Source organism: Hypomesus nipponensis, chromosome 18 (assembly GCF_054491055.1).
Source record: "Hypomesus nipponensis isolate SF chromosome 18, ASM5449105v1, whole genome shotgun sequence".
Taxonomy (NCBI): Eukaryota; Metazoa; Chordata; class Actinopteri; order Osmeriformes; family Osmeridae; genus Hypomesus; species Hypomesus nipponensis.
The window spans coordinates 8,294,701-8,312,500 of record NC_140378.1 but is presented as its reverse complement, the minus strand read 5'-3'; the positions used below and the strand labels follow the sequence as shown (position 1 = coordinate 8,312,500).

At 49.2% G+C, this 17,800-nt stretch overlaps 1 protein-coding gene across 2 annotated transcripts in view; it reads right to left on the bottom strand.

Moving 5' to 3' along the window:
* Positions 1-15,355, bottom strand: part of magi3a (membrane associated guanylate kinase, WW and PDZ domain containing 3a) — an 87,663-nt gene extending 72,308 nt beyond the window's left edge. Inside the window, exon 1 of one of the 2 annotated variants that reach the window (XM_084679339.1) lies at positions 14,259-15,355. In XM_084679339.1, coding sequence (XP_084535465.1) covers positions 14,259-14,565 — 307 coding nt within the window. In that variant the 5' untranslated portion in view covers positions 14,566-15,355. The remainder of the gene's footprint in view (positions 1-14,258) is intronic. The other variant, XM_084679338.1, reaches the window with a different exon arrangement.
* Between the last annotated feature and the right edge of the window lie 2,445 nt (positions 15,356-17,800).

The window sequence follows — 17,800 nt, the reverse complement described above, 5'->3', positions numbered from 1 at the left end:
GCTTAGAATCCGTCTCAAAGCAAAAAGTCACTTCAAAAAAGGACTTCAAACGGCCTTGTCACAGTTCGGAGATGTGTTGCCTCCTTGGGCTTGTTAGGAAAGTTAACCTCTGCTTGAAGTGAGCACGTGAGCCATGGCAGGGTCCTGGAGGACCAGCGCAGAAGTACTGAGCATGGGACCAGCAGAGCCCCACTGTGCTGGTACTGCTCTGGCAGGGTGGAGGAAGACAGCCCACCATCACCACACCAACACACTGGGATCCTGTCCCATCAGGAGGACTGCAGGCGCCACTCACACGTGGCGACATATGGGTCTGTGTGTGTGTGTGTGAGTTTACATTTACATTACATTTAGTCATTTATCAGACGCTCTTATCCAGAGCAACTTACAGTGAGTACAGGGGCATTCCCCCCGAGGCAAGTAGGGTGAAGTGCCTTGCCCAAGGACACAAGTCATTTGGCACGGGAATCGAACCAGCAACCTTCTGATTACTAGCCCGATTCCCTAACCACTCAGCCCTCTGACTCACTGTTTGTGAGGGGAGGGAGAGGGGTGGATTAGCTTTGCAACTCAGGTCAAATAGCTGTCAAGGTGTGAAAAGTATGGTATTTCATTTCGGTAACAATTTAAATTCAGGTGCTAATTGGAACTTTCAAATGTGACGGAGACGGGTCAAACGTCCAAGGAAACTCATCACCGTTCCATTGTTTGAACAGTGTGTTGTGTGGACTTTGAAATGAGGAATGACAGACCCTGGCTTTAATGAAACACAAACAGGCAGACTCGTTCTCTTTATCTCCTCTTTCGTCTTGCTCGGTCTCTCTTGTCGTCACTCTCCCTCTCCCTGTCTATCTGCCTCTCTCTCTCCCTGTCTCTCTGCCTTTCTCTCTCTCCCTGTCGCGCTACCTTTCTACCCCCATCTCTCTTCCTCTCTTTTCTACTGTCTCTCTGCCTCTCTCCCTGTCTCTCTGCCTCTCTCTCTCCCTGTCTCTCTGCCTCTCTCTCTCTCTCTCCGTCTCTCTGCCTTTCTCTCTCCCTGTCTCTCTGCCTCTCTCTCTCCGTCTCTCTGCCTCTCTCTCTCCCTGTCTCTCTGCCTCTCTCCATCTCCGTCTTTCTCTCTCCACTTAAAAAAGGAGCCCTCATCAAACAGCAAGGGTTCAAAGTGTACTGGCGTAACTACTGTGACTATCTCTGCTGCCTAATGACACTCAGCACAGAAATGTAACACCCCGACCGTGTGCGCCTAATAATAACACACAATTGTTCTGACATTTCCCCCCTGATTACATACAATTGTCGTCACTTGTCCTCTGCCTATGCTCTCGTTAGTGCTGAGTGTAGTGGAGCTGGCCTGGAGAGGCTTATCTGGCTTCTCTGTGCCCAGCAAGGTGAGCAGGTCTACCCCTCCCCTCCCCCCTGCTCACTGGGCTTCATGCTGCAGCCAGTCAGGTGAGTAAACCAGGTGCAGACAGCCTCATCAGACTCAGAGACTCCTGGATCTCTCCTCACTGCTTGTCTGTGTGGATGTGTTGGCGTGTGTGTTTGTGAGTTTAGTAGGGTAAGTGGAGATGGATGCTGTGTTGTGGGGGGGGAGGGGAGGGGAGGGGAGGGGAGGGGAGGGGAGGGGAGGGGAGGGGAGGGGAGGGGAGGGGAGGGGAGGGGAGGGGAGGGGAGGGGAGGGGAGGGGAGGGGAGGGGAGGGGAGGGGAGGGGAGGCCTGGCTAATTGGCCTCAGAGTGGCTTCTCTCTCTTGTTCAAACACCCCTAAACAGAGTCTAGACAGGCCAGGTCCACAGCACAGCCCTAGAGCAGCAGCAACATCACTCAGACAGAGCCTGCTGGGGCTGGTACACACACACACACACACACACACAGCAGCACTTTTACAGGAGACTCCTCTTTTAGTATTGGAATTCTAGGAACCCAGAAGGTTCTGTCTACCCTCGGCTGGACAGGATTGGATTCAGAATGTGTCGTCTTAAACCCTGCTCTGAAGCCAGACAGAAAACACTAGGCTTCAGTTTCCTACAGCTCCTGTCACAGCTGTGTAATTGACACTTTTAGTCCTGTAGGTGGGCTGGGAGGCTGGATGTCCTTAGTAATGTCACCGTGGTAGCCACGGAGGGGAGTAGAGACAACAGACCCCCAGCCACCAAGTGTCACAACAACAAGGACCTGCTGGGAGAGATGCAGCGGTGATGGTGCTTTACTCTGCTGGCACCGCGGTGCCCAGCCCTGCTCCCCAGGCCACCGAGACAGGAGCAGGAAAAACAGGCTCGCCATGGAAACTCAACCCTGACGACACCTCCCTCGAAACCTACAAACGAGCACGGCCAGTTCTGCAGGCCGGACAGTCGGCCCGGAAAGGCGGAGCTAGCATGTTTTACATGATAGAAGAGGTAAAATGACCCCATGGTGCATTCTGTTTGCCCCCCCACCCCCATCCTTCCCCCTCTCGTCTCCTGACTGCTCCAATGAACACCTTATCTGGAGACTGTAGCACTTTGTTGTTTCATGCAGGGCAGGGAGCAACTGGATGGATCTCCTTCAAATGGGTTCACTGTTCACACTAAGCCAAGACCGACACAGAGTTCTTAAGAGACTAAAACAATGTTGTTATTTCTGTCATGGATGACCCTGGGGAGATGTCTCCTACACTCGTTAGCTGAGACTGTTAACTTTGATTCTGACGCCTCCACCCACAAGTGGTCCTTTCACTATGCCTAATCAGAAGAACAGAATGGTGCCCTAATGAATCTCTGCTCCCAATGACTCCCTCAAAGCTCTGAAACAGAAATATAGAGACAGAGGAGGGAGAGAGAGAGAAAGAGAGAGAGAGAAAGAGAGAGAGAAGAAAGCAAGTGATGACAGAGACACAGAGATCAAGAAAAGAGAGCGATACGGAAAGAGGGAAAGATGGAAGGAGGGCAGAGAGGGCGAGGGCCTGACAGAGGACTGGGGGGCCACTTCCACTCCCTGTCACCCTGCATCACCAAGCAGGCAGTGACGAATGAACAGGAGAGTATCCAATAATAGATACGACCTGTGCGCTGGGGATCATCGTTAGCTGAAAAGGGTGTGTGTCTACAGATGGATGTGTGTGTATTTGCCAGGGACCAGTTCCCAGTGTTCTCAGGTGTCAGAAGTCCTGGAGGGAGGGGAGGAGAGAGGAGAGGGGACGAGAGGAGAAGAGAAGAAAGGAGAGGAGAGGCAAGGAGAGGAGGAGAGGAGGAGAGGAAAGGGGAGGGGAGGAGAGCGGAGGAGAGGGTTGAGCCGACAGTAAGACCACAGCAGCGGTGCCTAAGACCCAGGACACATACAGCCTCTCTCCAGTCTGGGATCACCAACCAGCCAGCCTTACCTAAAGTCTGAGTGTCTGGATGACTAGCTACTGTAGGCCTCCACTAACTCCTGTGGATTCCACAAGCTTGTTTACAACACTCGATGCTATGCATGCAAACCTGGACTAATGCTGTTATTTGTTTGAGGCAATAAAGCTGGTCAAATATTTGCATTCGGTGCCGCTTGGCTTGCAGGCTGGCTGGCAGCTAAAAACACTACAATAGACCAAACTGTAAACAATCAGGCTGCAGGAACCAATGGACCTTGAACTGGTGTCATCCGGTTCTCCTCACACCAACAAGAGGGTCTGTCAGTGGAGTTCTTTCCAGTCATCACCGCAAGATTGGTTTCAATGGCATCCTCTCTGCACCACTTCAAGCAGCCATAGTGGGCCACATCTCAGAGGCTGGGATAAGGTCAATCAGCTCAACAGGCTGTAATACCCTCACAGAAACCGAGAGAGAGAGAGAGAGAGAGAGAGAGAGAGAGAGAGAGAGAGAGAGAGAGAGAGAGAGAGAGAGAGAGTGAGAGGGAGGGAGGGGGAGAGTAAGAGAAAGAGAGAGGGAGAGGATGAAAGAGAAAGTAAGAAATACAGACTTGCGGATGCTTGCTGTTAGACTCCATTACCTTTGTTGGTGCCCGAGGAGAGGGCAACAAAGCAACAAAAAACGAGGGTTGAATATGGAGGGGGGGGCTGATGATGTCTGGCTGCTCGGAGACAGACAAAAATTGGTCAGCGTGAGGGTGTGTGTGTTTAGATGATATGGTCCTAGAGAACACTTCCTTTCCACGAGGGAATATGCTAAACCAATCAAGAAACCATGAATTTGTTTCAATGCACACACGACAGGATGAATCATGGCCACATGCAGCCATGTGTTTAGATGTCCTGCCCTCAGCTGGTGACAACATGACGTGAGCCACAACACTGAGGTGACCTCATGACCCCTGGTCTTTAGGAGGTCGTTTGAGTCTAGGGCTGGAGACAGGGGCTCTGTCGAGAAAGTTGTCAACGTTAGACATCACTCGGCCTATGTATAGGTTGGTATGTTGCTGTGGTGCCTGCCTGTCTGTCTGTCTGCCTGTCTGTCTGCGTCAGCATGGTAGTCCGGACCTATCTGACTTAACCCGGTCTGTTTCTGCATCACGCCTACTATAGGTTCAGTCATGATCTGTCTGAGACTGTGAACGTGAGCAGGATTCTGAGGGCCAGGAATGCTGACTGACACACTTCCACAGCCTCTGGGCAGGTCTGGGTCAGAAGCTGCTGTTTCCACACCACGTTAGAGCGGATGAACCAGTCCTGTCAGGGTTGTGTCAGAGCTGCTGCTGGTGGCCACACTTGTTAGACCCGTTTGACCCCATATTCCCTTAATGATGTGTAGCCTGTTTATCTGAGAGAGCCAACTTCTATTCACTGAGGTCTGGGAGGGAGACAACATTTCAATTTGGGAGGCTGGTGGATGTGTGGGCATCAAGGTCGTTTTGGTTTCAAAAACACTTTAAACTACAGCATTGTTATTGGAGAATAAGGTCAAGGACTGTTGTGGTGAAGGCTGCTCTGTTCTGAACCTGGGGCATTTAGAGTGCACCGTGTGCTGCCTTCCCTTGGAATGGTACAGCATGGCACAGCCTGAAACAAACACACACACACACACACACACGTCTGAGTCATTCATTCTAAACCAAAGAGAAGAGGGTTGGTAATGTGTAATGTGGGCTGAGTCATTCACTGCACCTCCTGAGGACCTCTCATGTTCTCTTCAGTAGCATTCACACTTCCAGATCTATCTAGTACTAGAGTAAGGCGTGATAACAAGCTGGAAACAGAGTCCTTCTCAGGCATTACTACATGATCCAGACTCTGGGGAGGGGGGCTGGGCAGGGCAGGGGGGCTGGGCAGGGCAGGGAGGCTGGGCAGGGGGGCTGGGCTGGGCAGGGCAGGGGGGCTGGGCGGGGGGCTGAGGAGGAGACAAGCGTGTTGGAGTTCAGGGTCTCACAGGGAAACAAAGTAGAAGGGATGCCAGAGCAAACACCTGTTGGTAACAATACACTGTAGCTGGCGTGGTGGTTTCTAGTAGCTAGCAATGTTCTCAGCAAACAAGAAAGAATCTGCATTCCATACATAGCTTCCATTCTCCAGACAACCAGCTTATATTACACTACTAACATGTAGGGCAAATCTGTTTTCGAAACGGGAGTTCTGAGAGGTGCATTTTTCACATGGAAGGAATTTTGTTTTGAATAATGCCATACCATTTATATCCCTTATGTTAGCTTAACACTTCTCTCATTTCGCCTCTCTGTCTTTCTCACTCCTCTTCAAGTGGTGTGACACATTTCCTAGCCAATCCCATTGCACAGATATCGCTGCTCGACAAAGAAGCATTGTTGAAGGCTGCTTGACTGCATGAGAGAATACAAAATGGATCTTGGACCAGAACAACGGCTTTTGGGAGTGGTCCAGTAGAAGGGTCAACATCTCCCAGCCGTTCCATCAGGCAGACTAACTCATGTGATCAATAGTTCCCGAGGTGTTCTGTATGTGCAGAGTACTATATAATCCCTGTTAATGGACACTTTGCTGGTCCTATAGTGATGGAGGGGTAGATCAGTAGCCTGACCACTCCTCCCCTGTCTAAGGCCTGGCTCGCTGCAGTCTGTTGTCTGCTCCTGTGAGCAGCGTTTCTGGTGCAGCAAGCATGGGAGCTCCATGTGCTGTTCAGTAACACACTCCATCCGGAGTCTGATCTGATTACATAAGACCTCCTTTCAGGAGCAGCAATCTGGAGGGACGTGCTTATTAGTGGAGAATAGAAGATGCCAATCGTGACATGAATAGAGAGGCCAACAGCTGTCGCAGGGAATGATGTCATAGCATAACAAACGACATTAGGAGACTGAGATACAGGAACATCAATCCGATACCTATTTAGAGCTTACACAATTCTCATTTCGTCAAAGTCCGTGTGGACACTGACTATGTGTGTGTGTGTGAGAGAGAGTGTGTAAAGACGTCCTCTACGTCCTTCAGCCACATGCTGACCGGTAGCCCAGCCCTGGATGCTGACTGTTTGATACGGCCTTGATCAATAACCCTGCTAGGAATGCTAACGGGCCTGTCCAGAGCCCTTCTGACGGCCTCGCATTCTGATGAGGCTGCTGTGGCCTTATCTCTGCCGAGCATGGAGCCTCTGCCGGGGGGGGGGGGGGGGGGGCAGGGTGCGAGGAACGGGCTGCTCCTCCGGACTCACCAGGACAGGGTCACAGAGAAAAAAAACCTCGTCTCCCCTCGCCCTCCTGGGGCCAATTACAAGCAGAGACGCACTTGATGTGACCCAGTTCAGGCAGATAATAAATCAGTTTTCTCTGTCACCATCTAGCCTCATTGTTGGTCGGACATGGGTAAATGTCATTAACCCTTCAGTGCCCTAGGTGGGCTGTATCGAGCCTGTAAGCTCAGATATGAGCTGTACAGTTTGGTACATGGTGGAGTCCCTCTCCCAGTTCCCTGGCTGGGGATTGGCCGGGAGGACCCTGAAAACAGAGCTGGGGCCACAATAAGGTAGGTCGGTGTGTTTCTTCCCATTTGATTTGGGTTGTCGCCATGGTCACCATCAGAGAGGCTTAATCGATTCTCCCTGGTGGAGTTCCATTGCCAAGCAGCTGAGTGGGCAGAGCTGGCACGGAGGCAGTGGGTGGAGGTGTCAGAGAGCAGGCATGGCGCCAGTCTGACATGGCAAGAGACTAAGACTGGCACCTGACCCACTGTCCTGGTCTGCTCTATTATCTTCAGAGAGAAAACACACAGTGCACACACACACACAAACTGTGGATATTAGCTGTGGGCTAATGAGTGTGGGCTAGTGAGTGAATGAAAGAATACAAAAGAGCGACGACAATACGCCAGATCCCCCACCTGTTATGTCACAGAACGTCTAGCAGCTTCTGTTGACATGAAAACAAGCCCAGAATGAGAGAAACACACAAGGAAAGGTGCAAGGGACAGGGAGAGAGAAAGAAAGACAGCGAAAGAGAGAGAGAGACTGGTCAGCATACTAAAGCCAGCCGGTGGCTTGAGAAACACAAATCCTGTCACCGTGATTGCATTCCTCCTCAAAAGGCCACTGGAACCAGAGAACAATCCCTATCTCTGGCCTAATTTCTCATTCTTATGCACACACACACACACACACAGGCAGCTCAGAAGGAGGGCTGAGATGAGGTTATTTGCAGATTTAAGATTAAGATTGGAGGGAGCCAACTGTTTCTGTTCTCCCATGCTGCAGTGCAGACCCAGAGGGGAGGGATAAAGGAGAAGGATCTCCAAATGAACACCAGGCCCGCAGAATGAGGCCTCCTCAGCGCTCTCAAAGCAGCAATACCACCTTCGTCACTGCCCTCTACCTATCGCTCTCCTTCCCACTTTCTCTCAATCTTCTGTCCTCTCCTTCCTCTTCCTCTCCCAGTATGTGTTTCGGCTCCCACTCTTTAATCCCGGTTTCTATTTCAGAGGCTCGGTATCTCCTCAGCAGATTTTCAGGGCTGAGATTCCAGCTGCCTTTTCTCTGCTGGTCATACAGGCTTTGCACCATGAAGGGCGTCTCTCGGGCCGGTGGCCCGGGTCGGGGGGGCGTCGAGCTCACTGTGGGACAGAATGCTCCGTGCACAAGCAGAGTTCAGCCTGCACGCCAGGGAGCGATCAACAGAGCGAAGCCTCCATCAATATCAGCCTCTTTGCTCTTTGGAACATCCTCTCTTCCTCCCTTACCCCCCTCCCTGGCTCCTGGACATCTCTAGTCACACCATCTCTCACCCCCCTCCCCCGACCCGCCCCCGCCCCCAGGGTGCCCGCCTCGCTCCGCCTCCCATAAATAAGAACCCAGTATGAGCTGTTTCTGTTGATCCGCCTGCGCTCCACCGGCCCTGACGAGAGGGTGGGTACGTTCCCGACTCTGCAGCCTCGACGTCTCCTCGGCTCCGTGTGCCCCCGACAGCAACTCTGCCTCCTGCCTCTAACGGCAGCGAGTCAGCAGAAAGGAGCCAGCTCATCGGGGGGGGGGGGGGGGGGGGGGGGGATTGACAGGGGTCACTCTGCCGCAGAACAGTAGCATTCAGGAATGAAGGGGAGGGGGGGCGGGGGGTGATGACTCTCCAGGTGAACATGTCTCCCTGGCTGCTTTGCAATAACAGCTGCACTGCCAGGCTATTGACTTGACTATAGCTGTAGCCCGGTGCTGGCGTCTAATGGTCGCCGTGACAGAGGAGAGCTGCTCGCTAGGCACTGGCCTGTGTTATTTATATGCATCATTTAGACGCTGACCTCATCTTATCTTGGGGGGAATAAACAACAGCAATGATGCCTTACTGGTGGGAGCCAATTAGGAGGCAGGCTGAGGAGAGGAGTGCTTGAGCTCTCTGAAGCTGCACGTATATATATGTACGGGAGTGTGTTTGTGTGTGTGTGTTATGTGTTCCAAGCTCCTCCAGCACTGCAGGTGTGCGTCTGGAGACAGGCGTCACACAGTGTGATCTCCGTGAGCCAGCGGAGGGCTCAGCCCTGGTGAATCAGCAGTCTCACATCTCTCATCTGCTTTGAAACATGCCAGGCCTCCTCTCTCTCTCTCCATCTCTCGCTCTCTCTCTCTCTCACACACACACACACACACAGCAAGACGGCACACATCCCCATCAAAAAGTCATTATTGTTGCAGGAGGATTCCTAATCACACGGACGCCAAGATGACGGCAGTGTTGACAACGAGGCCGGGGTAAACAGCCGGGCCCCTCGGACACCCGTGTCACTCCCTCTCTGTCTCTGAGAGAGGCTCTCCCCTCAGCGGCTCGTCACTCGTCGTTAAGGCTCCTCCTCTGACATGCAAATGGCAGAGGAATTCAAACGCTACGCCGCTTGGATGGATGTGACAAGTGTTGGACCACCAGACCGGCCCTGGGTCCTCTCCTCACACTCCTCCCCTCTCCGCCCCTCCTGGGAGAGGAGCTCCGAGTGTCTCTCTCCTTCAGAGGAGTGGAGCAGCAAAGGAGAGTGGGACTGGAGGGATGGAGGGACGTGTGGGGGAGTGGGGGAGGCAGGGCGAAGGGAGGGCGGGGAGCGAGTGCCGCAGAAGGAGAGGGCTGCGCGAGAGCGGGAGAACGAGATAGGGATTGGAGCAGGGGAAGATAGGGAGAGAGGGAGGCTTTAGTATTCACAGCAGCTGCTGCTGTCTGGGGCCTCAGCGCAGCCATCCGCTCGCTCGCTCGCTCGCTCCCTGTTGACGGGCTGGCGGACGGGCGGGGTGGAGGGATAGAGGGCGGAGGAGTGTGACAGGGTTGGGAATGAGCCTGGAGAGCAGCCAGTGGGAGAGGCTGATGGCTGGGTGGATCGTCAGGTGGAGTGATATCCTCCCACATGGACCTGGGCACACACACAGGAACACACACGCAGGAACACACACGCAGGAACACACACGCAGGAACACACACGCAGGAACACACACGCAGGAACACACACGCAGGAACACACGCGCACACAAAAATGCATATAATAGGGATCAGGTGAAGTTCCTTCTGCTTATGGATTCATTGCTGAGTGGAGAACAAAAGCCAATAATGACTCCAGCAACATGCCTTTAGTAGCAGCAAACGTGTTTTCAGCGAATCAACCGTGCATCATACAACAACTCAGAACAACTGCGCACCCACTCCATGCTGAGGATACATGATCTACGTGGTCCGCCACTCCTTGTTAGTTCCAACTGCAACGCCAGTGTTCAAAGACTTGAGGAAGGACTTGACGTTGACCTTAGATGTCAGATTCCTAGGGTCCAGTGCAGCTTCTCTGTGAGAGGCAGCCTTGCTGTGCGACCCAACCTCCTCCTCCACCTGAGTGACAGCTCAGCTAAATGACTAACCCACCACTGGCAGCCCTGACACAGCCAGAGGGCCGTTCTTTAAGCTCTCACACAGAAAGAGAAAACACTTTTATTCAATTTTTTTCTCAGGCACTGTTGCACCATGCGTGTGCAAACCTGTTTTGATGAGCACATCAACAGCAGGGCGGCAAAGCGGGGACACACAGGAGAGCGACGCAGCCATGCCGTTGCTGACACACACGCAAACACAGCACCGTTTACAAGGCTGAAGACAACAGCAGGAGTTATTTACTGAGTTGTAGTAAACTGGAATTCAGATTGGCATTAGTGCTTCGGATTTGATTCAGTGTTGTACTGTTGTACAGCAGGGCTGTGCTAACCCCCCCCCCCTCTCCCACTCTCCCCCCGACCAACATGAAAACAACCCCCCACCAACCATTCTATCACGGGTTAGAGGTAGTGAATGGTTAACTGGTTCACACACTTTAACACACTAACACATTGGCTGAAATCAGGGCTGAGAAGGGCAGTTAAATACAAAGCCTGGTCTTTTAGTGTAGTAAGAAATCTATCATAGGGAGGAAAATTAACAACTACTAGGGGTTGCCATTATTCACTTTTCTTAATGGATGGCGATAAGTACCTCGAAACATTGACAGCAATTCCATTTTACTGCCACTTTTATTATCTCTCCGTAGTGCACCCAGCCCAGTGTGATAGCCTGAGATTACACAGCTCCAGACAACCTCCATTCAGAGGCCTGTCTTCCCGGGCTGGGAGGAGTGGACGAGGGCTGTGTTGTTGTTCTGGCCTCACAGCAGAGTGCTGACTGGACTACTATCCATTAGCTCTAATTAGATGACAACAAGCTGCCCCGGGGCTAGAACACCAGTAATCAATGGTACCCCCCCCCCCCTCCACATCTCTCTACTCCAGAACAACTGCTCGAGGGACCTTGGGTGGGGCTCCGATCCTTCAAGCTTGACTCCTTGTTGGGCCCTGCGTGTGCTGCTCGAGAGCCAGGGGAACACTCGCAACATGCATCTCCAGTCCTGATGTAGAGCTCTGAGGAGCTCTCAGGTCTGCAGGTGAGAGGCTTGGCTCTGTACTGTACACTGCTGTTCCCATGTGGAGGCAACTGTGTTCAGAGGTCAGGTCTCTCCCTCTCTCTCGGCTTCTCTGGGCGATACTTTGAGGTAATTTAGGTGTTTTTAATCAGCGTTTCTCCCTCAAAATACAAAAACACAGCTGCGGAACTGCACATCAGCAGAGAGATTTCCTGTTACATTTACCTTCAATAATGTAATAAGAGGCTAGGATGCAGGGAGGGAGGGAGGGAGGGAGGGAGGGAGGGAGGGAGGGAGGGAGGGAGGGAGGGAGGGAGGGAGGGAGGGAGGGAGGGAGGGAGGGAGGGAGGGAGGGAGGGAGGGAGGGAGGGAGGGAGGGAGGGAGGGAGGGAGGGAGGGAGGGAGGGAGGGAGGGAGGGAGGGAGGGAGGGAGGGAGGGAGGGACCAGAAAGAATGCAGTGGGAGGAGAATGAGTGGTTGAGAAGTGAAGATAAAGAGAACACATAGAAAAAGGGAAAAACCAATATTGCGATGATCCTTGGGGAAAGTGAGGGGCAGAAAATATGATTGCTGAATGCAAGTGAACAGAGACAAAATAAGCGCTTACGGAGGACTTGCACATTAACAAGACTATTCACTTCGTAGAACATCTTATCAAATTAAGTACTTAGTCATAGTCCGACATGTCTACAGGACACACAGTAACACATGTGTTTTAAAACTTCCATTGAATCAACTGGTATCAGAGAAGCTCTTAAGAGCTACATATCAACCATGCAAAACACTTAATGTAACTGGTGTCATGTATTTGACCGTTTTGGTTTCAACATCACACAGGTAAACTTCCCATACTGGCGTGGACTCATTTGGTCGTCTGACTTTTAGCAGCAACAACAGTAGTTAGACTGCCTGTTCTCTTCCTGAGCCCCTCTACACACACACAACAGATGGCCTGTGGTGCCATGGCAACCACAATACACAGAGGGCGTCCCTGAAGCAAACACCTGGTAGACTCAGGCCTTTCCCTCCCCTTCACCCCAGACTTAGTGTTGTCGCTCAGGGCTAGCATCTATGCCAGCCTCCTAACATTTGATCCTGGAGGGCGGTCCGCCACCCCTTCTTAGTATGGAGGTCCCATCAATGATGGATGAATGGATGAATTAAACATGATAGGCTGGTTGGGAGGGACTCTGAGATAAACACACCTAGAGATCCAGAGCATTCATCCAGAGCCTATGGTTAGATCCACAGGTGTCAACCCCACAGCCAGCCAGCCTGAGGTCAGAACCTGCCACCCTCCATCCACATCAAGTACAACTAGCACCTCCTTCACGTCTGGTTAGAGCTGCCAGTGTCATGTAAATGAGATTATCACAGAACAGTGATGAATATGGGTGGTGGGATGTAAAATCTGGGAAGCGTCTATCAATAAAGCAGCCACATCACTGACTGTAACTGGGAATTAATTCTTGAAGCGATCACCCCTGCCTCTTCCAAGCAAGCAGAACCTCTGACAAGAATAGCACTAAAAATGGAAAGGGGGCGTGTGTATGAGCAAGGATCGATGCATGTTTTGAAACAGTCTGTATCTGTGGGAGGAACCACAGCAGCCAAGGACTCTGGCCAGCACACTTCAGCCCAGCGTGAAGGAGAGCAGCAACCTGGGGATTGAAAAACTGTAATTTAATCAATTCAACTTGGACTCACCTCAAGGCGACATGACTAGCACCATTAACAGACTACCTCCCTCTTCAGACATGTCAAAATATCTCACACACTAGGCCTGAAAATGGGAGCATTTCCATGAAACATTTAAATTGGAACTTTTGTGCTGAAATTCTGTGCAGTGTTGCCCGATTACAAAGAGAAATTACGTTGCCATTCTACCCAGCTCCAATTCATTCGTGTTTATATCTAAATCTAGATCAGTCTGCCTACAACTGCCAGGAGGACCTTTGTGCATCTGGACAACATTGTATAAGCCTAGTATTACTCAATCTAATAGAAAACTATAACAGATTGTCACAGATGGAAATCAATCAGTAACAGAGATTTAAAATGACTGGCCATTTGGAAGTATTCTACACGCCTTCACACACACACACAAACACACACACACACACACACACAAACACACACACACTGATTTATCTGATAGGCCTATGCTTTCGGCCAGTAGCCTTGCACAGATTAGTGCAAATGACATGGAGAAGATGTCCTGTGGCGTATGTAGAACAATAGGAGAGAACACGTGATTACGGTCAGTGGACAGCATCTGTGTACCCAAGTAATTACTCGTAGGATTACTCACAAGATTCATAAAGCTGTCTGCAGACAAGCTCAAGACATGCCCATGTTATCTGAGCGACTACAAGAATCGGCAGTGTTTCCGCAGTGCTGCGTTGCGTCCTTATCTGTCAGATAGTTCTATACAAAAAGGTGGCAAACTCAGAGAGTACAAGACATGTTCATGTAACACATAGCACATGCTCTGTACCTTTAACTCTTCACACACTCAGGCCCTACACACACACCTGATCCTTAATCTTGCAGGCTCGGGGCTCAGCTGGATGCGAGGAGGCAGCACGTTCACAAGTACTTGTTGTTTATTTCCTTCCTATCAGGCTCCTCTCAAGTGAGCCCAGTCAACCTAACCCTGCCATGACCCTGGCTGTCCTGCCCAGGGCAAACAAACGCTGCACAGTACACACACTCGATCTGACATGTAGATAAGGGTTTGCGAAACCCATCAAACATGCTTCTGACAGTGAGCCAGCCTCAGTGTGGTTGGTTGGCTGCCTTGTTGGCCCTGCAGGGTTTTAAAAACCTCTGCCTGATAACCGTCACATAGAGCCTACCTCTCCAGGTTGTGACGTAATGCGGAATATCATAAAACTGAAGATAAAAAACACTGGGGTTTACACTAACAAGGCTGTTATAAGGCAGTAACCTTTGTTTGATATTGACACATTGCATACCTGGTTTCACTGTCTTTAGGCGAATGGGCTCTCTGAAGTGGCGGATGACAGCGAGGGTGTCTCTGTTGGTCAGCCCGCTGACTGGGGTGCCGTTCACCTCGAGGAGCACGTCCCCGGTGCAAGGAAATCTTCCTGCGTGACAAACCATCGCATCCGCAATCACCTGGCCCAGGTACGGGAATTCTCCGAGTTCGGCACCACCCCCTACTTCCACAACGGTGCCAAACTCACCGGCATTTCCCCACGAAACGTCACACTCCTGTACTTTGCCGGACCAGTGCTTTTTCTTTTTCAACGTTTTGGACATGATGAATGTCTCTCGCAAGCCTTTAGAGAAGTCCTAGGATTTGTTGATATAACAAGACAAGCTTCACACAGTCATGCAGATAGAAACTGTTCAAAGATGCTGAAGCTGAGATGAGGCAACCTACTTCTTGTGTTATATTCCATAGCAGTCTATCGTCCCTTCAAATGGATCAGTTGTTTTCCCCTTTGATTGAATTATCCATGCATCAACCTGTCAGCTATGCAAGACTTCTGCGTCAGTGTTGTCGGAGAAGGAGAAATTGTATTGTGGGGTTGCTAGTGTTGTAATAGAATCCTTCAACTGCCCGTTCCACACGGTAGCCTACTGATGTTTTCAGACCAGCGTGTCCTCTGCAGTAGTCTATTTACTATAGCCGACTATAGAACTCGCCGGATCCAAGATACAGTGAGTCTTAGCACAGTCTATCTAAATTCAGTCGGTTGAAAGTCACGGATTTGGAGTAGTAGTATCCAGTTAAGGCAGAAACCAACATAAAAACTGACCAATTTAAGCAACGCGCAATATGTAATATTTCGCTATTCGTCTTCAAAGTGGTTCAAACTGTTGCGGAAATCCACTACCGATTCTTGACCCATCCGAACTGCACTGCTTGGCCATTAGAACTTAGTTCAGCGCACCTGTTCTTACACTTCGAGGTGACATCAGATACGACGTATTCCCTGGAAACTGCATAACACCGGATACCTGTCCACGGAGTATTTCGCAGGGTTCACCTCAAGCCTACTGTGCTGACTGCTGCTGGGAACTTGCTCCTATTCTTCAGTCAGCTCGTTCAGCGCGCGCTCCAGCATAGCTATGACGTCCCATGTAGTAATGCCTGTTCTTTAAACGGCTGTGCCCTCTTGTGGTTTGATTAAAACAGTACACACATCTCATGACACACCCTTCTGACACACACACATAAAGTTGGTAGGCTGTGGCTAATATTGGAAAAAGTTTTGTTGAAACACATTTAAAAAAAAATTGCACCAACAACCATTGATGCCAAATTAGTTTCTCAAGATCTATTCTTGACAACCGACTGATTTTAAGTTATTCTTTGGACACGGTTAAGACCGTGGTGCTTGTGCCAGTATCTGAAATTGGCAGTAGCATAAAGACATTCAATTGATGATTCAATAAACAAATCAAATCTGATGTTGGTAACTCGAACCTTATTGTCACAACAAGGTGAAGTTTGTTTCATATTCGACATTCGACATTCATTCGAAAGACGCTACCAGAGAATGCTACTTTGCAGCGTCACGTTAGGGACCAAGTAAAAACTACCCATACAATTTTGAAAAATTATGACTTTTATATTATTTTTATGAATATAAAACCTTAAACGGACACCAGGGTATTCTATTAATGTCTGGTAGCCTATACTTCCACAGACTTTACTTTTTCAATTACGTTTTTTTTAAACGACTGCGTTTGCATGCACACTAATACGCCGATCATAACCACATAATGGGAATAATCCGATCATTAAACTGATCATGTAACGCCTTTATCTGATTTCCAAAGTCGGGTTAAGGTCTTAATCGGCGTATTCATAACCCGATAAAAACATGTGAATTTTTGTCCAATCATTCGATTCTTTGATGCATGTAGGCTAAACACCTTAATCTGCTTTCTTGCTGTTTTTGGAAACTGTGGATGTCTGCCATCTGTTTTGAAGTCACAGCCCATGATTTAATTTAATTTTGCCTACCTAAATAACCACATACATCAAAGACATGCATTTTGTGATGGGGAGAGCTATATCTAGCGTAGGCGTAGGCTACTGAGCGTAGATGCCTGATTCATAAGATTATGATGTCTTCCACTTTTCGTTAGCCTACTATTAAAAGTAACATGAATGCTGTTGTCATTTGATTCTGTATCAAATAAGCTACCTAAAAATACATCCTTTTTACAATAACACACAATAAGCTATCCTCAAACGTAAGCAAAATAACTAGTTGTTAAAACGGAGAAAGGATAACTGTGTTTAACGTGTGTTTGTGGCATCATCATACTCGTGCAACAAAGTTGTTACTTAGTAACAAATAGCCGAATAGAAGTTGTAGTTAGCATGCCTAGTAGAATTCAATGTGTTGATTAAATGAAACATAGCAGTAGGGCCGATACAGGAAGACACAGCGACACTTTGTTGCAGAAGGAGGATAGTGGTGCAAGTTTTGTCCATGGAGCATACAACGATTAATAAAGAATCATGTACACGTGTTTATTGAGTAATTGCATAACTAATTACACATGTAAACCGAGCAGTCATATTATTGGCATGCAACGACGATTGCTAGTAATCGTATTTCTCATGGTCATGTAAACGCACTCATTGATAGAAAATAGCTAATCTCTGAAAATAGCATGAAATCCTCGCTCATCTCAATAACCTTTTCAGAATATTGTCAACAAATCTCAAATAGGCCTATAGGCCTACAACTGATTACTCTTATAAAGTCTGGCCTACTTCCACACCCTTTACACCCTTCAATAACATTTCAAACTAAAAGATAGAAAATTGCTGACCAATGACACACATTCTTAAAACCATTTTTGTGGGTCACAAAAAAAAAATCAGAAACAACAGCTCAAGATTAGTGTGAAACGATGAAATAACTACACCAAACCATCTTTGAAAGTTTTAATACCTTTGGGAAGCAGTTACAGAGGGAACACACATTCTTAAAACATCTTTTTTTGTTGTTGTGGGTCACATATTCTGACGGCCGTCAGAAATGGTGACCTCGGTGGTAATGGCTCTATGCTGACTCTAAGAAAAAATGGCTCCAGATCAGTGTTAATCGATTAAATAACTACAACAAAAGTTGTAATACCTTTGGGAAGCAGTTATGGTGGGAACACACATTCTTAAAACATCTTTTTTTATTTTATTTTGGGTCACACATTCTGACGGCCGTCAGAAATGGTAACCTGTGTGGTAATGGCTCTATGACGACTCTAAATCAGAAACAACAGCTCAAGATTAGTTTGAATCGATGAAATAACTACCCCAAACCATCTTTGAAAGTTTTAATACCTTTGGGAAGCAGTTACAGGGGAACACACATTCTTAAAACATTTATTTTTTGTAAGTCACACATTCTGGCCGTCAGAAATGGTGACCTCGGTGGTTATGGCTCTAAGATTACTCTAAGTAAGAAACATTTCTCCAGATTAGTGTGAATCGATTAAATAACTACCCCAAACGATATTTCGAAATGTT